This window comes from Euphorbia lathyris, chromosome 6, assembly GCF_963576675.1.
Source record: "Euphorbia lathyris chromosome 6, ddEupLath1.1, whole genome shotgun sequence".
Taxonomy (NCBI): Eukaryota; Viridiplantae; Streptophyta; class Magnoliopsida; order Malpighiales; family Euphorbiaceae; genus Euphorbia; species Euphorbia lathyris.
In genome coordinates this window covers 37,435,656-37,461,450 of record NC_088915.1, presented here as the reverse complement: position 1 = coordinate 37,461,450, position 25,795 = coordinate 37,435,656, and the positions used below count along the sequence as shown (strand labels likewise).

At 35.0% G+C, this 25,795-nt stretch overlaps 1 protein-coding gene and 1 long non-coding RNA gene across 4 annotated transcripts; both read right to left on the bottom strand.

Moving 5' to 3' along the window:
• Positions 1 to 2,215: 2,215 nt before the first annotated feature.
• Positions 2,216 to 8,283, bottom strand: LOC136232005 (cell division control protein 6 homolog B-like). Of its 2 annotated transcripts, none has more exons than XM_066021036.1 (17): positions 7,870 to 8,283; positions 7,236 to 7,338; positions 6,943 to 7,163; positions 6,784 to 6,858; positions 6,597 to 6,703; positions 6,318 to 6,424; positions 6,154 to 6,213; positions 5,950 to 6,023; positions 5,210 to 5,260; positions 5,081 to 5,130; positions 4,776 to 4,911; positions 3,820 to 3,909; positions 3,618 to 3,680; positions 3,435 to 3,530; positions 3,255 to 3,344; positions 3,062 to 3,146; positions 2,216 to 2,923 (listed from the first exon to the last, which is right to left on the bottom strand). In XM_066021036.1, exons 1-16 carry the CDS (start codon positions 8,260 to 8,262, stop codon positions 3,114 to 3,116), a joined length of 1,749 nt encoding a protein of 582 aa, XP_065877108.1. In that variant the 5' UTR covers positions 8,263 to 8,283; the 3' UTR covers positions 2,216 to 2,923; positions 3,062 to 3,113. The 2 variants fall into 2 exon arrangements, with proteins under 2 accessions (XP_065877108.1, XP_065877109.1); XM_066021037.1 differs by having other exon boundaries at positions 2,216 to 2,854.
• Positions 8,284 to 22,973: 14,690 nt separating this feature from the next.
• LOC136233630 (uncharacterized) lies at positions 22,974 to 25,100 on the bottom strand. Of its 2 annotated transcripts, XR_010690924.1 has the most exons (3): positions 24,349 to 25,081; positions 23,919 to 23,994; positions 22,974 to 23,806 (listed from the first exon to the last, which is right to left on the bottom strand). It is a non-coding gene; the product is annotated as an uncharacterized lncRNA (long non-coding RNA). The 2 variants fall into 2 exon arrangements; XR_010690923.1 differs by having other exon boundaries at positions 23,222 to 23,994; positions 24,349 to 25,100.
• Between the last annotated feature and the right edge of the window lie 695 nt (positions 25,101 to 25,795).

The following is a 25,795-nucleotide window of genomic DNA, read 5'->3' as shown; positions in this document are numbered from 1 at the left end:
TAAGCTTCATAGCAATACACATAATCAACACCATGTTGAATGCTTTTCCATAAGCATACCAAGCTAAGTGACACGATACATAGTGATGTAGATTTAGATGGCCATATAGCTATGCTTCACTGTACTCAAGTCATATACAAGTAGCACTAAGCATGTTCATAAACATACTCATAGTGAGTTCTAGCTCCCTAAACAGAACATCAACCATAAGCTTCATAGCAATACACATACACAACCATAGTTTATCACATACTTATGTCTGACTATTGTATATACAAACGAATTTAGTACATGGCAATTCCTATACACAATCCTTTATCACATACTCATGTATGACTAAGGCATACAACCACATCATACATGCAACCAACATAACAATATATGTACTCAACAAGTTAAAAAAATCTTCCCATATATTGTAGGCATGAAACCATCTCTTCCATCAGCCGTCCCATATACTTCAGCACTCTTACGTACTATCCCTGCAAATAAAACGAGCAATATTTACCTATGTCAGCATAACGAAGTATATATTGCCCTAGGTTAAAAAAGATAAAGACTAGAGATCTAACCTTTTCAACGATATAATATATATCGTTTCCAACTGCTGAAATCAACATACACATGAGTAAATCGGATGAGGAAAAGGAATTGTAAGGAACAATGAAACTCTAATACATCCATGAACGAAGTAATTATGGCTTACCATTACCTTGTTTCGACCCAGTGAGAAAGCAACCGGCCGGAGATAGCGAAGGAGAGGGGGTGGGAGAGATGAAGACGAGCTGCGTGAAACCTAGTTAGGGATTTGGAATGAGAGAGGGGTTTATATATGAGCTGAAATTTCAGTCAAACACATTGAGCGCGCTAAGTTTTCGTTGGCCGCGTAAGTGAAAATTTCATTGCCGCTTTTTTTTGTTTTCCGCAAACAATGACAGTTATTTATAACGACTGTCATCTAATGATTAAGTAAATTTTGACTTAAACGTGCGTTTTTTATAGATAACAGACTTGTATCATCGGAAGGCCACAACGAAATTGAGTTGATTTAAACTTACGCTTTAAGATGACAGAATTTTAATATATTGTCACGAAAAATAATCAGACGACACGAAAACAAATCCTTGTCATGTATATTGTGTCATGTGAAAGGGAAAATGACATAGTGAATGGAGGATGCTTGGAAAAGTATCTTCTATTGAAATAAAAATGGTTGCTTAGTTTTTTTATGTCAATGTTGTTACTTTTTAGCAACTTTACTTCTTTTTTTAATATAGAAAATGATTTAGTTGTTTATTAGTAGTGCAATTTTATCACAATATTTATGATTAAAACAAATTATGCATAAAACAACGATTCATAGGAATAGAGTGACAACTTTTGGAATTGCTTAGTATTGAAGTATTTTGTTTAAAAAATTGTCAAAAGTGATTTAGATGAGATAAAAAAAAATATTATATTTTTAGATGATGTGTTAATTTTTAGATGCAAGCTATGGTTACTTTGTTTTTTACAAAATAACAATTACTTTGTTTTTTTCACCATTGAATGATGAGATAGAAAATTAACCTAATGCTGAAAAATAACAAAATTATCATCCAGTGGTGGAAAAAAAATAAAATAAATTACTTTATAAAAAACAAAGCAACCATAAAATTAATAACTTTTAAAGTTGTTTACATTAAAGATACTCTCCGTCTGCACTAATCTCTCACAAACTCCTCAAATCACTAAAAGTCTCTTCATCCCCTCTATTAATAGAGAGGCTCTCTTCATGTCTTAGTGTTTCCTAACTTCATTTTTTATTAATAATTTATTATTAAAGAGTGTATCTACTTTCACTATTAGTAAATATAACAAACATTAATAATTTTAATTATAAAATAATAAATAATGAGTGAATACAATGAATATTGTTGGAGATAATATATCTTAATCACTTCTAAATCACTAAGAGTTAATTATTTATATTATTTTTAAAGAGTGCACTAAGAGTCTCTTAAAAATACTCTAACAAATTTTCTAAGGACAAAAACAATTTTGAAATAAAATAACTCTTTTCTTTTAAATAAAATAAAATACTACTTTACAAAACAGTAAAACCAAAGTTAAAAGGTGCCATGTCAAGGTAGTTGTCAGATTAGAAATTATTTGATAAATCCTAAAAATCTCTAAAACAAATTGTATTGATTCATAAAGTGATTCTTACAATTTAGTAAAATGGAGTTTAAATACCCTAAACCCTAATAAAAGAAAATACAAGAAAGTTCTTGATAATAAACTATCATACTCTAAATTAAAGGGTTACAATTGAATAAAGATAAAAAAAAAGAAAAGTGACAAATTTGTAAATAAACAATAGTAAAATACATTTTTAAAAGTCATGTATGGGCCACACTGTCACTATGTGTGAGATTAATTTTTGAAACAACAAGTTTTGGCATTGACAACTTGAAAATCCACACAATGTGTGCGAATAGCTACACGACGTGTGTAGTTTGTTTTCCATGCAGACTGCCATCACCTCCTTTTGATGTGTCGTCTCTTTGACCCGACTTCTTCCTACTACCCGTTTTCACATATTAGATCACTTGATGCCCTCATCAAGAATTTACTTTACAAATTCGATAATTGGAATACAGATAGCCATACTCCAACTGAGATAGTTTCTGCTGAGATGAGCTAAAAGAAATTGGAAAATTTTCTCTCCTTCAACAGCAACGAAGTATGTGTTTAAATTATCTTGTGGATTTGATGTTTGTTTGGTGCTGATTCTTAAGGTGTTTATGGAATGGTATTTGCCATTTGCCACCATCTCTGATTTTGCTTAATCTTCTATTTATTGATCAGTAACCTGATGCAATGCAAGAATAAATATGTTTCTTCAAACTTGTCCAGGCGCTGCTCGAAAACGAAGGTACAACTGAAAGATAAAAAGTTCAATCATGATAATAAATTGAGTGACAGATTCAAGACAAATACATGAATTGAGAGACAGATTGAAGACACAAATACATGTTACAAAAATTTCTGTATGTAACAATGTTGCGGATAAGCTTACCTGGAATTGCCAGAAAACTGGAGAAAATTGTATGTATGTATGTATAATAGAATTACAGCAGACAATTCCGAAAGAAACGGAACCCCTGATATGATTCAACATTCAACCAAGTAATAATTAGAGTAAAAAACAAAACTAAGGAAAATAATATAACTACAATGGTACATTATTTTCAATGTACTACTATATATACCTGCAATGCAAAATTGACGTCTGCTGCATCGACATTTAGTGTCAGTCGTCTCATTTTATCATCACGAGATTGACCGAGTTTCAGAAGCCCCTGCAATTAAAATTATGCCATTTAGTATTTTCTGATAGAGGAAGACTTTTGCACCCAAACTGTTAAACATAAGAAGGCAGCCTTATTTACCTGGTCATTTAGGACTCTACACATGCTCAAAACTTCCAAAATCCCAGCCGGAGGTATCATTGTTGATTTGCATATGTTTATATACTGTTTATTCAGCTGCATCCACATACAAGAGCAACTAACATTTAGAAAATAACCCAAGTTATTGTAATTCATTTCACTATGCAGAAATAGAGAGCACACCTCTCCTACAGTAGTATCCTTCTTTCCTCCTCGAAAAAACTTCACAGCTGCACATAGTATTATCTGCAGTACCATATACAAATAAAATACTGGATTCCGGAGAGTCAAACATGAAAACGAACTCTTAAAGGAGTGAGGGGTTAGGGGATTGTCTTTCGGGTTTCTAGTAGAATTACTAGTTGATACTATTATAGAAACTTACTTGTTGATGCTGAGGAAGAGATTGAATGATGTCCACTACAGGTGATCTGTAAGCTTTTGACAAGGCAGAAGCCATGTGATCAATTCTCACCTGCAACATATTCAGCATTTTCAGAGACTGTAAGTAAAGAGAAAATGCTAAGAACTTTTCCAAAAATAGATATGAAGTTGTACAGAAGAACTTAATGATAACGCTGGAAACTTGTGTATATTCAAAGTAGAATCCTATATAGGATCCGTTTGCAAGTTGATACCAACCTATTCTAGATAAACAAGGAGACAACAATCCTATTTCAAGAAAGGTACAAAGCCAATTTCTATGTAGAATCTACTTCTACGGCTTACAAATAGAGATAGTAAATTTGAGGTAAACAAATCAACTCCCTATGTGTTATCTTGTCAAAAGGGCGCCTTAAGCTTGCTTCAGAGTGAGCACACTGGTCCTTTTAGTAGCGACCGAGTTCCACGGTTATCAAACTGGTTTTCTTGAGCTTGGAACACGGTAACTTCCTGCAAAGTTTAAGTTAGTCCCTCTCGACAAAAATTAATCTGCTTTTACCTCAATTTGGTTACCTCTATTTATTGCCACTAATTGACCTACGGAACAAGGTATAATGGTAATAAGACACTCTTATATTTGAGTCACCTCATTAACTCAAAATACTTTATGATGTGGTTCACCTCGGGAAGGTTAACTGTGCTTAGGCAAGAAGAAATGGAGCAGAGAAAGGAAAAACAACCTTATCCATTTAAAGTTATGGAAATTAACAAGTGTTGAAGCTATTTATGAAACTTCAACACCAGCTAATCTCTTTCGATTTGGATTATTGACCTAGAGATATGTTTATACCATGGAAGTTGCTAGGTAGTGAGAAGGATATACTGACATGTTTGTCACAAGTACAACAATAAAAGAAAAAGATGAATCATGATAATATGTTGATAACAAACACATACCATTTTATATTGTTGCTCTTCGAGGGATTGACGAGCTGGAGCTGTTTGTTGAGAGCACAGCTCTTTCTCCACAGCATCAAAATTCATGTTGGATTCGGATTCATTCAGTTCTGCCTCTAGAATCTCAATTGCACTCCTAAAACATAAAGCCAAGAACATCAGTTGTTCTGTCACCTTCCAAAGGCCTAATAGATCATGGTTACAATCATCATCATTTAGAGATTGTGCAAACCAGTTTATTTATCAGGTTACAACAAAAATTACTGAGAACAAGTGTTCAAGAAAGTAATAATAGTAGCACTGACCTGCAAACACATAAAGCTTTCCGCATATCTCCTGAAGCAGCTGCAACTTTCTATTTAGTGTCAACTAGTCAGTATCTACTGGCAATAGGTCCATTAAAAATGAAAAAAAATAAAATAACCATGACTTACTCTGGCACAGAGCTCCAATGCTAGTGGGTGAAAAATGGTCCACGGAAGTGCCTAGTGATACGATTAACAGATAATTCAAGTCACTAAATATGGAAAATGTTTTTTTTTCTTGAATTTCAAATTATATCCTTTCATATAACTATTAACCAGTTGATACTAAAATATATTGAATTCCTCACACACAGTAATACATGTAGAGTAAATCAAGAACACATATCTAGACCTATCCAGCTTCATTCTTAAAAAGATGTAGTACAGATAGGGTTTCTGAACTCTCAAACCCAAGCAATATACTACACCTAAAAAGTGTGAATTTATTCTGAATACAGACAGATCTGTCTGATGTGTTTCAATCATTACAGTTCCAAGCTTTCCTATAAAATATAGTAGCAAGTATCTAGTTTTCCACAAGGTGTATAGTTTAAATTCTTTGACATCGTGTTCGTTAAGCATATGCATTTTAAATATTGAGTGTCTTGTTAAGTAGAAGATAATTACAGATTTGCTGGAGTTACATTCAAAAGAATTCATGTTAAGTAATTACTACAGTTACTCGTATGCTGTCAGGTCAAATCAAAATAATACAGGATCCTATTCATCAAGGTTTTGCACAATACTGTCATGCATATTTCCATGTTAAATGAGCATAAGCTGGCAATAATTTGTCCCTTTTTCTATTTGGAAGTTCCTTCAACAATTTCAAGCAATAAGATACAGAAAAAGGCGAGTATAGAAATTACCAATAGCCTCTCGTGAAGTATTCTGAGGATTTGATCCTTAGAATAGGCTCTAAAAGTTATGACCATTGGTTTGCCTATCAAAAGTGGATGAAGCAAAAATAAGTACTAGTTCTCAGTTACACAGAATCCTCAATAACTGAGATATGAGTAGAATAAATGACGAGCATTGCTGAAACTGCAAATTCTAGCAAGTGATCAACTCACAATTCAGTGATTGAAGTCTTGGAAGAAAACGATCTGCAAGATCTATGGCATTCGCAATACCTGTATGGGAGTATATTAGCATATCTTAATTTGTTCATACACATGGTTAAGAACTTCAATGGAAGGAGTAAAAGCATCTTAATGAACATTCTGACAAATAGTACCTATCAATATACACCGAGAAGATGGAAATGTTGTAAGCATGAAAAGATCATGAAGGACAGCTCGGTCTTTAGTAATCAAGTAATCCAACTCGTCTGCTATTATTAGCCTGTGAAGAGGAAATTAAAATTCCAATTTAGGATTCGTATGAAGTAATCAACTAGACACCAAGAAAACTAAACATCAAATTACAACAGATCTTCCACACATATTAGCCATATTCAATTTTCCCTGCACCCAGGCCTCACAAATGACTAAAGGAGAAGGACCAGGCTTCTTACTTCATTTTTGAATCTGGTGATGATTGTTGAGAATAAAAGTTCTGAAGATATTGAAGAGGTGATATAGGCATATTGGTTCTCTTTCTTAGGAGGCTTTTACCAATTATCTGCAAGAAAAATCAGCTGATCAGCTAGTAAGTGTATTTGGAATTAACACTTGATGAAAATGAATGATCCATATCTGCACCTTGTTAAATATTTCAGAAGTGTTTATCAGAGAAGTACAATTTATACTCAATACATCTGGAGCATTAAGTCCTTCCTGATAACAAAGAACATCAATTTTTAGGAAGATACAATAAACAACTATGAACCTAGTGCATCACATGAAACTAATTTAGCCAACCTGTTTGACCCAATCAATCAAATTCTGTTTCACTTTCTCCATTGACAGCGACTTTCCAGTCCCAGGGCATCCACACACATACAAGCTTCCAGCCTTTTCTTCTTCTATACAAGCTTTGCAGAATTCAAAAATTCTTTTTTGTTCATCTTCACGGCATACAACTATAGCTTGTGCAGTTGATACATGCAATGCCTCTTTGACTGCACTGATTTGCCCCGCATCTGCAAATAATTGACAATTTAGGATCCCAAAACATGAAATCCAATTAAACTAAAACCAGGAATCAAGCTTGCCTCTAGGACTCCAATTTGGTTTATTAATTAAAATATCACTCGAAATCTTCACCGGAGATGTGCTTGTTTTCTCTGCTTCTACGCTAGAATCCTTTTCACTTTCCTGGAAAAATAAATGCAAATTGACAAACATCAGTGCTTGTATCATAGCGAAGTAATGAATTCTCAACCATAAAGAATCACATCCCTCCAGTGGCGGAACCAGGAGCTCGAACACAGGACCTCTCAAATAAAAGCAAGGATTGTTAACCATCTAATCCACCTTTAAACATTGATATAATACTACATAGAGTCAATATAATTCTCTCCAAAATATTACGAGACACCGTTACTAAAAAAAAAAAATTTCTCAATTCTTGGGCGGCCGGCCGGGGCTGGAGCCCCGGCCAACCCCCCCTGGTTCCGCCCCTGCATCCCTCTCTCAAACACAACCCCAGCCACAAATCAATTTCATTGATTCCAAGTCACAAACTACATTACATTCAAATGCCACATATTATAAGCATGTCTGTCTAGTTTCGCCAATTGAAATGGATTCTCTAAGTTATAATTTTCTAGATAAACCAGTGCGATCGGTTATACAGTTCAAGCATTAAACAAGAATGAAACTATGAAATCGAAAGGAAAAACTCACAATTTCAGGACGATTTGGGCTAGAATTGAAGGCTCGGCGAGGCGATGTCCTCTTCACTAGGGAAGCCATTGGGCCATCCTGCAATGCCGCAACAAAAGATCGCAACTTCCGCTTCTGAGGAGTTGTAGCTTCAGATTTTGATAGGGCGAAATCGTTGGCCTTCTCAGATTTGACTGCGACTGTCTCCTTGAAGGGGGACGTGTTACGACCAACGATTGAAGGCATACTGAGGAATAAGTTATGTTTGGGATTGCGATTGAATTCAGATGGTAAGGGGAAGCAAATAGCAGGAAGCGGGTTTTGATGGCTGCAAAATAAGAACATGTGAGAGAACAAATATGAGATCTGATTTTCGCGGGAAAATGTATGCTTGCCAAATTGATCTCCCGCCATGCCCGATTGTTGTTCTTTTGAAATCACTGAGCCTTTGCTTTTGATTGTTACCATTTCAAGGATATATATACGCATTACGCACTAACCACTAAGGGCCCATTTATACTATATACAACCCACTTCAAATGCAGTTTTTTTTTTTTTTTGGTAAATTACTACAATCAATTTGTGGCATTTTATATTAAAAAAAATGAATTTGAACCATATAGTATCTCAAAAAAAAAAAAAAAACTCTTTTATTAAGTTATTTAAAAAAAGGAAATTTATGGCAAAATACAACTCTAAAAGCTTCATTTTCAAATCACTAAGAGTATTTAAAAAAAATACTTAGGTGCCGTTTGGTAAGACGTAATGACTTTCGTAATGGAATGGCCATTACATTGAAGGCTCATTACCATGTTTGGTTGCATATTACAATTTCATTGTAATGGAATGAGAAATTTTGTTGAAGAAATCTTGTAATCCCCATTACATAGAAAAATGACTAGAATTCTCATTACATTGTCATTTAACCTCTCATTTCTTAAATCTCACATCTAGGGGTGTGCATCGGTACAAAACCGAACCGAACCGAATCAAAAAAACCGAATACCGAAATGATCAAAATAATTCAAACCGACACCGAACCGGATAATAGGTAAAACCGAATTAAAACTGAACCGAAATATGCGGTTCAGTTCGGTTTAAACCGAACAAACCGAATTAAGTTAAAAATAACAAATAACAAATAACAAATAAAAATCACTATATTTTCTCATTAAATTTATCTCAACAACAAAAATTGAAATATTTCCAAAATATATCTATATTGGATTATTATCTCAACAATAATAAAAAAACTAAACTTGTATAATATATATATATATATATATGTAAAATATGTGTAATTCGGTGCGGTTCGGTTTTTTTTACATTTTCTGTCAAACCGAACCGAATACCGAAATACACTTAAAAATTAAAATCGATGCCGAACTGAATTGTTAAAAAAACCGAATTGAAAAACCGAATTCACTCGGTTCGGTATGCGGTTTAAACCGAACCGATGCACACCCCTACTCACGTCTCAAAAAGTAGAAAAACATGAAAATTGAAAACGAGAAAAATGAAAAAAAATGCGAAAAACCGAAAAAATGCGAAAAATGAAAAACCGGAAAAAAGAAAAAATAGAAAAACGGTGAAAAATGTTGCAAAATGGAAATTAAAAAACGGTGAAAATTTTTGAAAATGGAAATTAAAAGAAACGAGAAAAATGTAAAAAAAACAAGAAAAAGCGAAAACTATATACTAATTTATTGATTTCGATTAATCTAATTTTGTATTTGATTTCGATTCAATTTTTCACATTTTTCGTGCTTTTCACGCTTTTCTTGTTTTTCGTCGATTTTAATTATAGAAATAAAATTTTATGATTACATTTAATTAGGAAAATATAAGTATTGTAATGGTTATTACATTACATCATAATTGCCAACCAAACATGGTAATAGAATTTCCATTCCATTCCATTACAACTTTGATTACATTACGACCTTGATTACATTACATTGCATTACGGCATACCAAACGGACCCTTAGAGTATCTTCAAAAGTCTCTTAAAACATCTCCAATGGGTGGTTAATGAAAAGCTCGTTAACCCCAAAATAAAAATGAACACTGAAGAGAGTTTAATAAATGTATCAAGCGATATGAGGGACTCAAAGGCAATTTGCCTTGGCAAAGTTTAATAATATATTTTTCTAATTTTTATTAAAAACTTATAATATATATTAGGGTTAAATATATATAGATGGTCTATGATTTCATCGATTTGCAGATGGGTACTTGTGGTATTTATTTTTTTTTACAAACGCAACCTTGTGATTTATATAATTTTGCAAATGCAACCCTATGATTTGCAAAATTTTGTATTTGGATTCATTTTGTCATAATTTGGCCGATAATAACCTCGAAATGAAATTTTTCAATAGTTAAATGATATTTTAACCAACTTTAATTCTTCAACTTTTTAGGTTTGAGGTCATTTAGGTGTTGTTTTTTTATGAATGAGAAAGTTAATATTTAGAGAGAAAAAAAACTCAAAAATGATGATTTTGAAAAATTAAAAATATGGTTTCATAATAAATATGATACTAAACAACTTTAATTGTTGAAAATTTTCATTTTGAGATCATTATCAAACAAATTTGATAAAGTAAAGAAATGCAAAATTTTATAACCACATGGTTGCTTTTGTAAAGAAAAATATCGCATATACCATCTGCAAATCCGTATAACCACAAGGCATCTACTTGTAATTAACCCTATATATTATTAAATTAATTAATAGGTTCTACATGATTGAATGGTTTTAGTATAATCCATTGGAGGGGATAGTCTACTAAAATCAAAGTTTATTAAATTGGTCCCACATTGATGATTTGTCATGACTATTGAGTGGTTAGTAGTATAATTCATTGAAAATGCTCTTAGTCCCGCGTGGCGTCACTTAAAAATGGTTATATATTAAAAATCAAAGAAAAATAAAAAGCAATAAAACAAAAATAATTAAACTAAATTATTAGTTCAAAAAATTCTTCTGATACACCACCTCCCTCGGAAATAAATTAAAAGTTTCGTTGTTTGTTCTTAAAAGTTAAAAGACGTTTAAATACAAAGGATCGGTCTAATTAAGAAGTTTAAGTCTTGGTTTCGAAGCTAGGGAGTTTATGCATAGTCGAGATTTGCACCTTACAAAAGCAACGAGTCCTAACCCACGAGTTAACGGAATTTTTGAAAATTTTACAAGAACTTGAAAATAAACAATTAAACCCGAAATTAATGTGAGGTATTTTTGAACCTAAAAGAGTTCGTACGAGAACTCTATTTTTTCTTCACAATATTTTGAGGGCTTTTGCTTCACTCAATTCATAGAGTTTACATTAAATACCGGGTCAAGTACACTTGTTTTGGTAAAAAGGGCAATAGATGATAAAACGAACCCACTTAGGCTAATTCTTTCTTAATTACTTTTCTTCGTTTTCATAAACCCCCAGGAAGCCCCCTCGAGCCTATTAACCAACTTCTTTGCTAACACCCTTTTAACACATAACCCTTTTTCCTCTTGTTCGAATACTAAAATCAAATGCATCAAAAAGACCTGAAACAAGCTAAGTCTCTAGCAAGAAAGCACAAGTAATCTTTGAAATCATTTTTGTGCCACTCTCGGATAAAAAGAAAGGAAAAATAAATAAAGCAAAAATAGAGAGCAAAATAGGCATTCTTAAGCTTCACTCGAGCAATTTCAAAATCTATCTTTCGTGCTTGCTAGGACAAAATGATAAAAAGACGATGCAATCACTAAAATCGATATTTGGACTCGAGTTCCTAATATTAACCACTCACCACTAAAAAGCCCACCTAGATTACAACCCCCCTCCGGGTTCCTTTTTAATATTGCCTGACCATAATATAGGTGGAAAAACTCGGATGAACATGCAAACTCGGGATGACTTTGAGTAAGTACAAAGAAGAGCGTACAAACACCAACCCACCAAAAATTGAGCGATAAGAGTGAAATACCTTGGTGAGGTACAATTAAGTTCTCAAAAGATAATCAATCCCCGTTAATATTGCCTATTAAGTTTGATCATGGAGGTTTCGAATAAGTTTTGGTCACTCATTCGCTTGCGTAAGTACTCATCGAAAACTTTTCGTAAAACCTTGATTTTGGAATCACGCACTTGGTTAAACCAACCAGAGGTTTGTCTCTTAATTGTCTCAATCCCTTGTCTTTCGACTTTCTTTACTTGAGGACAAGTAAAACTTTAAAGTCCGAGGAGGTTGATAGGGACGTTTTGTCCCTATCTTTTAGCGTGATTTACGGTTTAATTTTGAGCTAATAATTAAGTTTACTTACAAAAATAAGTGTGTTTTCAAAATAAAAAATGAAATAAAAATAAAACTTATACTTAATTTCCTTTACTTTTGATTAATTTTAGAAAAATAAAACAGCAAGCTAATTCGGTGCAAGTAAGTCGTATTTTGCAGGTACGGGTTAGAACGAACAAATAAAGGATTAATGATTCAAAGCACACGGGGCGTAGAATACTCCACGTGGGGCGTGCCACGCAACTGTGCAATTCCCACTAAGTCACGGCAGTCAACCTGCACGTTCCCACAAGGTCAACACCAACCACGCGGGGTGTCCCCAGATGTACGCGGGGCGTACAAGAGAAATGCTTCAATCCGGAGTTCCAGAGACTCACCCACGTGGGGCTTACCCTAGTCTACGCGGAGCGTGGATGAGTCAACTCCTCTAAATTCAGTCCATGCGTAAGAGAAATCATCAACGGGATGGGTAATTGCCAGACACGCGGGGCGTGCCATGTGAAACCTGCATTTACAATGTGAATTCTTATTTGTAACTTGTGTATTTATGATTTTACCCCCGAACTTGATGTGTATAAATAAGAGTGATTATCACTCATTTCATTCATTCAGATTTTATGTAACAAAACTCTACCACCTTGAGAGCTTGTTCACTTATTCCGTCACTCCGTCGAAGTTCCGTTCCACCCTCTTCCACCAAGCTCGAGAGTTCCACTTCCAAGACTTACAAGATGGCCTCGAGTCCGGTTAGCTAGTTCCAAGGGCCGATTCTTCCCTTTCTACTTGCTAATTAGCTTGCACTCTTCCTATGTACTAGGCTTGGTTGTATTTTGCATTTACGCGTTCCATATTTATAATATATGATTTGCAATTTTCGTTTCTCTATACGTGTTGATATTTACTACTTGTTTTGATATTCATAATTGATTATTGTGTAGGGGGACATGATTTCCGATACCTTTTGGGAACCATATAGGTGCTGCCTTACCGGAATTGACACACCGGAAACCGTAGGAATTGACAAGCCACGGAACTTACGGGCCCTAGTTTCTGATCCTTCGCATTAGACACGCCTTTAGGAGGAACCACATGTTGGGGTTTAGTGTCCTATAGACAATTGTTCTAGGATATAAACTTAATGTAAATGAAGTGTTCTTTACATCATTTGTTTTAAATAAATATGGTTTCATAAACTATATAACCTCTTTTAAGAACTAAATAAGTCTAATAAAAGGAAATCCCTAAGTTTGTTTAAAGTGATTATAAAGTGTTCATACAAGTATGAAGTGAGACGAAACTTTATAATAAACTAATAAACTTAAAACCACCCCAAGTCAAGTAATATGTTTAGAAATAGGATTGACATATCACTGTTGAGACTTGAATGTAACAATGTCTTCTGTCGAGACAGAGATCTGATCTTACAAGCTTCAGATACGCAGATATCTGGACAGTTACATGGATCCAATGAAAGGGAGTTCATTAGGATTGGGGACCCGACTTGAGATAACAGGATGGGTAGATTTATCCTTGTCACCTATTCATCTCATTGGTATTAATAGGTATAAGTAATCCTCAAACTCAAAGGAATGTTAACTAGTGATTCTGGATTATGGAATGTGATGCTTTGATCCTGTTGTAACACGATCCATAACAGAGATGACTCTGGGGTGTGAACGGCAGACGTTGGGTATCACAGGAAGTAATTGCAGGATAGTTATACATTGGATTGAGCATTTGTCACTCCCGATAAATGGGAGATACGTCCAAGGATCGCTTGTGGAAGACTTGACTCTAAATCCTTGCAAGGTGATAGCTTAAGACTTGAAATACAGATTTCACTTAACCTATCTAATTGGAATTAACTCGGCCTGTACAAGTAAAACGAACGTCTCGCTATATGTGACTTGACATTATCCACAGTCATAAGATTCAGTTCAAGGATGTAGTTGATAAAGGATCGAATTATACTTTAACTAATACGGAAAGGTCAACGACAGAATCAACATGTCTTCTTATAGCTCTGGGGGAATGTTTCGGATTTGCTAATCATATTTCGCGTACTCATTCCGTTATGCAAAGATTAAATGTAATTCTGAGAAAATTAATTTTAATGGTTGCATACGGCTAGAAGCAATAAGAAGGTCACACATAAGACTTGGAGCCCAAAAGAGAAACAGATGTTAATTAATTGATGGAAGCCCAACTGAGTCCACTAAGGCCCAGTAAATAGGGGGGCGATTTTATGTATAGTAAATACATAAATAATTAATTTGATTTTTAACAATTCTAATTAGATTATGATTGTGAATTAAATTAATTAAAGGATAAATAAGTTAGGAGGTTTAATGAGATTAAATTGTTCCTATTATTATCCTAAAAGGTTATTATTATTATCTTTATATTTAGATATAATTATAGATAATAAATAAGAATTATATTCCGAATTAAATTCTTATTCAGTAACCTAATTCTATCTAACTAGGGTTTAGATACAAGAGAGTATATATACCCCCTTATATGTAAATTTTGGCCAAGCCCTAGTCTACCGAAGAGAAGAATTTTCGACCCCCTTGTTGAGGACGAGATCGTTCACCGCATCCTTCCGTTTCAATTGATTATTAATCTCTTTCTCTATTCCTTGATCTTGTGTTGATTAATTAGAGGCAATCTATTCTTGATTGATTTCATACGGTTGAATTCTAACTTGGTTTTGAATTGTGTTTTTGTCTTGTGCTCGGGAACTCGAAGTAAGAGTTGTAGGCACTTCGATTGCAACGGTAGATAGAACATCAAAAGGTATTTCCTTCTATCCCTCTTTATATGAAATAACGATTAACGGATCTTGGGTTAATAGAAAAAGGTTAAAAAAAATTTATATTTCCGCTGCCAAACGTTTGCCTATTTCCCTTCACCACGTAGTCTAAGTACTTCACGGGTTGGTCAGTCTACACGTAGTCATCTTTGCAAGAGTAAATTATCAATCGTATATGTTCAGAATCATTGTTTATTATATTTATAACTTATCGCCACCCGTATCATGTCTTTAGAGTTTTGATTATATAAATCTGTTTCATCATAGTTTAGGAGTTGTTTGTAGTTGTCACCCAAACCAGCCTAAAGTATTCACAGCTTAGATAACAAATAGAACCGAGTAGTTTAATACTTGTGGTTATAAATCCCACGGATTCGATACCCGGTCTTAACCGGATTATTACTTGATACGACGGGGTACACTTGCCCCTACGTAGTAGCGTCTAGTAGAGTTAAAAGCACTTAACATAACAACTACCACACTATACCATTATGTGTCGCACATCATTCATGTTCTTTAAACTGGTGGACAAACCTGCTTCTACTACCGAACCCACAATATCGTCTATCCAGGAACTGAGAGATTTACCGAAGCCGAAGGTGATTTTTACTTTTTGAGTTTGATTTACCTTCTTTTTTTATTTTGCAGGTAATTTGACCATGTCTATGAAGGAAAATAGGCAAATGTTTGGCAGCGGAAATATAAAATTTTAACCTTTTTCCATTAACCCAAGATCAGTTAATCGTTATTTCATATAAAGAGGGATAGAAGGACATACCTTTCGATGTTCTATCTACTGTTGTAATCGAAGTGCCCACAACCCTTACTTCGAGTTCCCGAGCACAAGACAAAAACACAATCCAAAATCAAGTTAGATATCAACCGTATAAAACAATCAAGAATAGATTGTCTCTAATAAATCAACACAAGATCAAGAAATAAGAGAAAGAGATGAAAATCAATTGAACGGAAGGAAGCAGTGGATAATCTCGTCCTCTAGTGTGGGTCGAAATTCTCTCTCCCGGGTTGAGTATGTGTATTTATGTTCTCTTGTATCTAAACCTTAGTTAGATAGAATTAGGTTACTGAATAAGAATTTAATTCGGAATATAATTCTTATTTATTATTTACAATTATATCTTAAATATAAAGATAATAATAATAACCTTATAGGATAATAATAGGAGCAATTTAATCTCATTAAAACTCCTAACTTATTTATCCTTTAATTAATTTAATTCACAATTATAATCTAATTAGAATTGTTAAAATCAAATTAAATATTTATGTATTTATCATACATAAAAATCGCCCCACCCCTATCTACTGAGCCTTAGTGGACTCAGTTGGGCTTCCATCAATTAATTAACATAGGTTTCTCTTTTGGGCTCCAAGTCTTATGTGTGACCCATTAGGTTCTTATTGCTTCTAGCCGTATGCAACTATTAAATTAATTTTCTTATATTTAATCTTTGCATAACGGAATGAGTACGCGAAATGTGATTAGCAAATCCGAAACATTCCACCAGAGCTATAAGAAGACAGGTTGATTCTGTCGTTGACCTTTCCGTATTAGTTAAAGTATAATTCGATCCTTTATCAACTACATCCTTGAACTGAATCTTATGACTATGGATAATGTCAAGTCACATATAACGAGACGTTCGTTTTACTTGTACAGGCTGAGTCAACTCCAATTAGATAGGTTAAGTGAAATCTGTATTTCAAGTCTTAAGCTATCACCTTGCAAGGATTTAGAGTCAAGTCTTCCACAAGCGATCCTTGGACGTATCTCCCATTTATCGGGAGTGACAAATGCTCAATCCAATGTATAATTATCCTGCAATTACTTCCTGTGATACCCAACGTCTGCCGTTCACACCCCAGAGTCATCTCTGTTATGGATCGTGTTACAACAGGATCAAAGCATCACATTCCATAATCCAGAATCACCAATTAACATTCCTTTGAGTCCGAGGATTACTTATACCTATTAATACCAATGAGATGAACAGGTGACAAGGATGAATCTACCCATCCTGTTATCTCAAGTCGGGTCCCCAATCCTAATGAACTCCCTTTCATTGGATCCATGCAACTGTCCAGATTATCTGTATATCTGAAGCTTGTGAGATCAGCTTTCTGTCTTGACAGAAGACATTGTTATATGCAAGTATCAACAATGATATGTCAATCCTAAACATATTACTTGACTTGGGGTGGTTTTAAGTTTATTAGTTTATTATAAAGTTTCGTCTCACTTCATGCTTGTATGAACACTTTATAATCACTTTAAACAAACTTAGGGATTTCCTTTTGTTAGACTTATTTAGTTCTTTAAAAGGGGTTGCCTTTATATAGTTACGAAACCATATCTTATTAAAACAAATGATATAAAGAACACTTCATTCATATTTAGTTTATATCCTAGAACAATTGTCTATAGGACACTAAACCCCAACAGTCTATTCATGATGTTATCATAGCTCGACTGGGAGAAATGGAAATGGAGCACGAAGCTTCCCTACAGAACCAACAACCGAATTCAGAAAATCTTCCTCTGGAACTTGACGGAACTGAGACGTCTAGAACACCACCTGCCCAAGCACAAAATGTTGCTAGCATATCTTCTCCTCCACCAGAACCTATCCCATCCCCAATTCCCACTCCTCGAGGGGAAATGACTGAAGAAGCCTTTCCTAACTCCTACCACCGACAATAGAGTACATGTGGACACACCCCCTTCACTAGATGCCTTCGGAGCAACACCAGCATTTCCAGAAGCCGAAGACAACATTGAAGTTCAAGAATATGACTTAACTTCCTCATTTGAGATGCCCGCTTCGATACTTTCCCCGAACAGAACTATTGGGAAAACTCCTGAAAATGTCCCCCAAAGAACTGAAGGCGCCTCCTCCATAAAGAAGTAAGTTGCAGAAGAAAGCAACCTTTTATCATTAGACTTTGATGCGTCTGATATCGAAAGGTTGGTTCCCTTTGAGAAGGCTGCAGAGAGAGAGAGCTAGAGCAAACCAGCCGATTGAAACAGATAGCCATTCCTCTGCCTTCAAATTGTCCCTTCACCACCAAATGCTCAAGTGGGGGTATTACGATAAACCCCGAAGAACTAGATGCCAAAAGATGAAAAATCAGTGAGGAGGAAATAACTAAACACAAGCTGATGGCCAAAACCAACTTCCTCCCTGTGTTAATCCTAGAACAGTCTATCAAGTAACCGAATCAGTTGGCTTGGAGACCTTGGAGAAATTTCATCAGCATCACCACCCTGAGGTAAAAATTTATTACTTATTTTTTGAAATAGAAACTGGCTTTTCCTGTTTTAACTATCTTTGACCTTTGCAGTTATCGCGTAAGTTATTCGGAGAGATCTCCCTCAAGATTCCTGGCATTGTTGAGTATATTTCATGACTTGCTGTGATGCCCAATGATGCCGAATAATTTGAGCAGTTGAGCATGTATTCGGCTTACCGAGAAGTTTTAGAACGAAAGACTAATATAAGCATACATTTTCCCCTTTTTTATTCTTTTAGGAATTTGAACCTTAATCATCATATTTTTCTTTTCATGATCAAGCAGTTACCACCTTAGGTAGAGCAATATGGGCTTTTAGCTGAGAAGTATAATGAATAGAATGGAGAGCTTCAGAAGCAGATCTTATTGAACACCCAACATGCTAACTCTCTGAAGTCCTTGAAACATGAATTGGCTGAAGCCCGAAATGAACTTGAGAAAGAGAAAGCTGAAAATCTAACTACCCAAAAGAATGAAAAAGTTGCTCTTCAGAAAGCTACGAAGCTTTGGATCTGAACGAACTGGTTGGTCGTCGGGAAGAGACCATTCGGAAGCAACTGCAAACTTTACAACTGTTGCAAGCGAATCGTGATTATTTGAGAGAGAAAGATTTGTTGAATCAAGATGCCATTACCCAATTCTCCATCGATATGAAAGTGCAATAGCCTTGAATTTCTGCTATTCGTGCTAAGCTAGAATCTATCCCAGAAGATAAGTTTTTAAACATAGCCCTCTTTGCGCAAACAATCTCCAATCTGAACGAACAAATGGACAAAGTTATAAAGGATGCCAAGGCTCTGGGACTTAGTTGTTCCCTGAAATTCAAGGTTTGGTTCCTTCGTACTCTTCGGGAGAAGTATCCCAAAGTAGACTTTCACTTCTGGGTGAGAGTCCTCACTCCTAAAGATAATGAAGATGTTCCTAAAACTCCCCTTCCAAGGGAATTCCCGAGCCCTTATTAATTTCCTTATGCCTGTAATGAAATTTATTTATATATATATAAACTTTTCACTTCTTCGTCTTTATTGCTTCTATGAATGTTTACTTTATAGATTTTAGTAGAGGTGGCAATTTCTGACACGAAAACACGATTACAGAGCCAACCTGACTGACACGACACGATTGACACGAAAATCATTTTTTTTAGCATTTATAACATATAAAACCATATGGAACATAAATATGAGATAACACGATTTTGACACGAAACACGAATTTTTCACCTCTAGATTTTAGTATCATTTCTTAGAATGTATTTTTGCTTAATGATTGTGGCTAGAACGGATCGGTACAGTCCCGCATTGAACTACATCGATGCATACATGTATCCATATCTGACTTTACAAGTGTTGTAGTGGTGCTTCTATTAGTGGAAAAAAGGCTATTTGCATCAGCCGTGTACGGCTATTTGCATCGGCCATTGACCGATGCAAAAGCCCTCGATGCAAATGTATTTGCATCACCCATTGGCCGATGCAAATGGTTGAAGCATTTGCGTCGACCCTTTAAAGGAGCTGATGCAAATGCAGTCTCATTTGCGTCGGCCCTTTAAAAGGGCCGATGCAATTGATGCTGCATTTGCATCGGCCCTTTAAAGGGCCGACGCAAATGCCTCTTTTTTCGATGGATATTCTGTCAGAAAAAGAGTCATTTGAATCGCGCTTTTTAAAGGGCCGATGCAAATAATGCGTTTTTCATTAAAAAAATAATAAAACAATTTGGATTGAATGAAGCTCTATATGATACCAAATACAGCCTAAAGCACAATGTAAAAATGACAATTAAAAGTTCAAATTATTAGAACTCTAACAGCAACAACCAATATAATATTACAATGTCAAAAATTACAAAGGCAATGTCCAAATGGTGTGAAAATCTAATAAAAAAAACTAAAATACATGGAGAATAAGATATAATGATGTAGAAGTGGCAAATATGATAATGCAATTAGATTCTAATTCACAGCTCATGTAGCATGCATTTGAATTGCTAAAATATACAATACCATAAAGAATAAAATGTGTCACTCATAAAAAGGAGGAAGCAACAACCACTATAAACTTAACAAGTTGACATAGTTCAAAAGAAAAAAACCATACTAAAGATTAAGCATATTCAAGTTATAGAAAGGAAGAAGATAACTGGTAGATTTCGTAAGGGCAAAGTAATAAAAGATAGAAGCATCAGACATTTCTGTAAGGAGAATACAAAGCAAGAGGCCACATGATAGGTGTACTGGAGAAAATATAGATTACTATGTCCTTAACTATAATGCCTATGCTCATGTTGAACTATACTCATGAAAAAAATGTTGATTTTCCACTTTCTATTCCTAAAATTTCCCAGCAACCAAATAAAATAAACAAAGCAAAATGGGTACACAAAATGTTATCATAAACATAGGAATAAGGGGCGATTACCATTTGGACATTAGTACAATTTTCAAACGCCCTTGCATTATTTACAAACTTTAATATCAGTGATAGAATGAACATCTAGAGATGATTGTTCCTTTATAAATGATGTTTTGAAGTGTTAAAATAATCCAGTCCAGTGCCATGATCCAACCCAATGTTAAAAAAGGCTAGGTGTCAAATACATAGTATGGAATGGAGTAAACAATCATTACCTTCACGGTACAACCTGATTCCTCTAAGCTTGAAAGAAAACCACGGGAAAGGAATGGATTCATCTTTTGAGGGCCTGTAGAATCCAGACAACATGCATCCCATTCATTTGGCAAGACTTCATAGATAGAAGAGATCACTGAAATTGATACCATTTTAGGTGTCACTTGGCTTGTTGAGCTCCCCTTGAATTTAGAATTCATAAGCAATTATAAGCTAGATATTAAATGCAAGAAGAAAATAGAAACCAAAGGAAGATTACATTAACGATAAAGGAAAACCTTCAACTCACCCTACCCCATGTGATTCGAACCTATGACCTCTAGGGTTATAGGTAAGCTCTCAACCAACAGGCTAAGAGCTTCATGATAGCTCCCATTTATATAGTGTTTTTAGGATCATTTTAGATCGTTTTCGCTTTGTTTCTATTCAATTTCAATATCGTTTTGTTATCTTTTAGTTAAAATTAGCAATTTCCGTTATTTACGGCAATTTCTATATTTTCAGGGATTTTCAGGACTATTTAAGAAATTCCGAGTCAGACCCGAGCCAATTGGGACACTTTCGGACTATAAAGGACCTCCGGAGCACTTTTTGGATTCGTCAAGGACCATTAGCGGGTATTCCAGAATTCCAGGGACCTAAACAGACAACTTCCGAAAAAGCTGCCCTCGTCTCGTCGAGACATAGCCTGTCTCGACGAGACGAGGCGGGTCGATGGTTCCCAAAGGGAACCATCGCGTGGTGTATCGACGAGACGCCTAGTGTCTCATCGAGACACCCTTTCGTCTCGTCGAGACACTTCTTGTCTCGACGAGATGAGACGCTGGGAAGTAATTTCCCAGCGTCTCCTTACCTCCAGGGCACGAATTTTGGCCTGGAAAATGCCTAAAATACCCCTAACAAAGCTAGCACTATAAATAGAAGATTACATCTTCTTTGTTAGGGTTCCTCCTTCTTTTTCCCTTTTTCCTTTTCTTCCTTCTCCTTCTCCCTCTTTCTTTTTCCTTATATCAGTTTTTATCATTTTATTTTCTTCCATTGTAATTGGTTTAGCTTCTTGAAGATTGGTAGAGGAGAGTTCTCTCCCCATTTGTAATCAGAATCAGACAAAACCGGGTTTTAGACTTCTAATTTCTTAATCTGTCTCTTACTTTTTACTTGTTTAAATTAATGATGATTCATGATGATAATCTTTGCTTTAATTATTTGGTTGGTTTAATTATGAACTAATCCTCATCCAATACGGGATGGGGATGAAATTAATTGCGTGACCATATATGATTAGGGATTTAGGTTTATGGAATTGTTTCCAATTGATTATATTATGCATGCTTAATGTCCTAGATTTATCAGGAATAGGATCATAGCTAGAATGAGATTCAATGATGATCAACTAGCCTGGTATTGTGGAACCTAATGCCTAGAATATGATAAATATAGGATTGTAGATAGGTAGACACCTGACCAAGGAACTATCTAATCCGAACTAGCATAGTCTGACCTCGCTAGAGACCACTAGGAGTGCGGTCTAGTGGCTGGGCTACGGCTTTAGCCTTAATCACCACAGAACCTAATGCTTTGCATGACCTAGGTTATATGCCTAATCAAGCCGTCAACCGAATGCATGTGAATATACTACATGATATTGGCCATCTTCACGTGGTTAATTTGGTGATTACCGTCAACTATCATTAGGATATAGACCTGAATCCCAGTAAGTCACACATGGAATCCAATTAAGGGAATCCCCATCTTAGATTGTTTCATCCATTAATTCGAATCCTCCCTTGTCAAACGCTCTTATCTTTTATTTTAGAAATTTATCTGCTTAATCACTCCACAAACTTATTCAACCTTCCGAACAATTACGTTTCCTACCTTAAGTCGACTAGTTATGAGAAATAGTCTTTGTGGTTCGATCTTGTGCTTAGCACTATATTACTTGCTGCGATAGGATACACTTGTCCTATTAACCGCTATATAATTTACAAGCATCACTTCACCACAGGAAACAAAGGCTATTGTTACTTTAATTGGAGGAAAATTCACAACAATATCAGCTTACAAAAAAATTAGAGTTTTCACAAAAACAAAACACTATACTTTTGCTGGCTTTCACTTTTATAAATAGAAGTAATATTGTTACAGGAAAACGCATGAGAAAAATATTGGTTTTGGACTAGATCTGTGTCGTCATTCCTCATTATAATTTCTCTCTACTATCAACTATGGTATCCACTCAAATACACAACCCAACAATAAGCTCAAATAGAATACTACCTAGGCTTGTAGATAACTATTGGCTCATCATCTAATCATTGTTGAATATCTTACTGCACCTCAAACAAGGGCTTTATAAATTCAATTGAAAAGTATAATTGCCACCAAGCATGATTTTGTAACTACATATTCTAAATGTAGCCTTTTCCAGGGTATCATGTCTCACTACAATCATCCAACTAAATTCAGTGTTATGGTTTTCAGTTGTCACAACTACACTACATAACGCCTCATGGTTATAGTACATCGATTACCCACACCCTTAAACACCAGCTCCATGCTCTAGATAAATCATTATGCTTCATGAGGGTTATGAAATTCGAATAAGTTTAGCACAAGTAATATGCAAAACAACTCTCCTAGAAGTCAACAACATATGTGATGATAATTTCTTTTTTTATCTTCAATTGTGTGCTTTGCATTGGGATCAGATGTGGTTAAGCGAGTCTTGACACCATTCCATTTCCCTTGATATTCGTGTTGTAAACTTTATCATCAATCAACTGAGCAATGCAAAAGCCAAATACCATGAAGAGAATTTTGGAGCAAGCTTTTATAAAGCACAATAGAGAACGACAAACCTCAATGGCTTAACTTCAGGATCCAACTCCAACTCTAACTCCAACTCCAACTCCAACTCTAAGTGGTGAGGAATCAGCAAACAAGAGAGAAATAATTCAGAATTAATAGAAAATTATAGCCAGAAAGCAAAGGAAGTGAAAAACAATAATGGAATTTGGTAGGAGATAACCAATCATTGCTCAATCTAGGAGTTCCTGTTCTCATCATTGCTGCACTTGGGGTTTGCATATATTCTTCATCTGCTACTGCAAATTCCAAACACTAGTTCTTTAATTGATGTCTATATATAGAAAAACATATAGGAAACCAATGCAAATATACAAATCAACTTCCAATGCCTTCATAAATATGGTATCACCACACTAGTAAGACACTAAGGCACATCAAGTGAATCAAAATCAAAAATTCAACTATAGATCTGTTCAGATTCATATAAATCGAGAAATTAATGCATCAATCTTTCAAATGCACTCTAATTTCCCATAATTTAAACAGAAAACCAAGCAAATCATAACCAGATATGAAGTGCAAGCATAGAACGAGATAAATTCAAAATATATTCAAATCTAGAAATAAAATCAAACATCAAAGTCGCTAACCTTAATGAAGCCCTCAGGAATGAGGCCGGGGATGTAGAAGTAGTGACAACCATTGATATCAAGAGCACAAAAACAAAACAGATCGTGGATAAGAGAGGAGGTATAGATTTACTTCGTCGAGGCTTGAGTGGTGTTTCCCTGGGATTTTGAGAAAGAGGAAGAGCGCATAGGGAGAGAGAGAGAAGGATAATTTTCCGTCTGCCTTTACTTTTCAACAGCATCACAAATATCCTAAATTTTCAATTGACATAGCTTGCCACGAACAAAAGAGGATCGAAATTCCAAACCATAAACAGAGCAAACATTGTTTCAAATGGTACCGCTCCAGATCTGACCCTTGATTAGAGTAATCAAACGAGGAAAACGGATGAAACATCGCCAATATCAAATGTCGTTAAAGCGAGATGATGAAACGAAGAATGAAGATGCGGAGGAGAATAGAGATGGAGACGAAGAGAGATTTAGGATTTGGGGATTTTTTTTCTCTGACGAGGAGAAGGTAATTTTGACGATTCTTGCTTGATGAGGAGAAGAAGACTAGACTGATCAGTACGCAAATTCTGTTTGGTTGAAAAGGTAATTTTTCATTTGCATCAGCTCCTAAAAAAAGTTGATGCAAATGATAAGTGTATTTGTGTCGATCCTATAAAGAGGACCTGTGCAAATACATGGATGGTTTTTTGCATCGGCCTTTAAGAAAGGGCAGATGCAAATAACTTAAATATTTACATCCACCTCTGTTAAGATGCCGATGCAAAACGATAAATGGGTTTTTGCATCGTACCTTAAGAAGGGGCATATGCAAATAACAAATGTATTTGCGTCGGTCCCTTCTAAGTGGCCGACGCAAATATTGTACCTAATGACAATTGCATCAGTCCCTAGTAAAGGACCGATGCAAATGTGTTATTTGCATCGCGTGTTAAAAATGGCCGATGCAAATACAACGATGCAAGTGAACGTTTTTCTACAACTACACAGATAGTGGATGCATAGACCTTTAGTTTTATTCGTTCCCACGAATAGAACAAGTCTCAGAAATTTCATGATTACATATTTCATAACACAACGTACAAACATTATGAATTATTGCCTTTATTTATAAAACACTTATACAATGTATTTAACAATATACAAAATGTCTAATACATATTACAGAACCAATACCTATGAACTAGGGCACACCAACAAAAGTTGTGTAAAGCAAAAATCTTTGTGACTGAATCGTGGTTAAAAACATAGGCACATAGTATCTCTCATTAGAATCATCAAACCTCAGTTCCTGTTTTGCTAAGAACTGTATGAAAACATTTTAACTAACTTCCTTTGTCTTCCTTTGTCACCTATTAGTTTTCATGCATTAAGTGCAAAGAGAGCATTTTAAGTATAATGAAGTATAAAAGAAACCCTTGTCACATGGTCAATCGTGTTCCCAATCTTAGGAACA

Coding starts and splice junctions, on each gene's coding strand:
- LOC136232005 (XM_066021036.1), bottom strand. CDS start 8,262: ATGGCGGGAGATCAATTTGGCAAGCATACATTTTCCCGCGAAAATCAG. Junction 7,164..7,235: donor ACCAAATTGGAGTCCTAGAG/GCAAGCTTGATT, acceptor AATTATTTGCAG/ATGCGGGGCAAATCAGTGCA. Junction 5,261..5,949: donor TACTTCACGAGAGGCTATTG/GTAATTTCTATA, acceptor TCGTATCACTAG/GCACTTCCGTGGACCATTTT.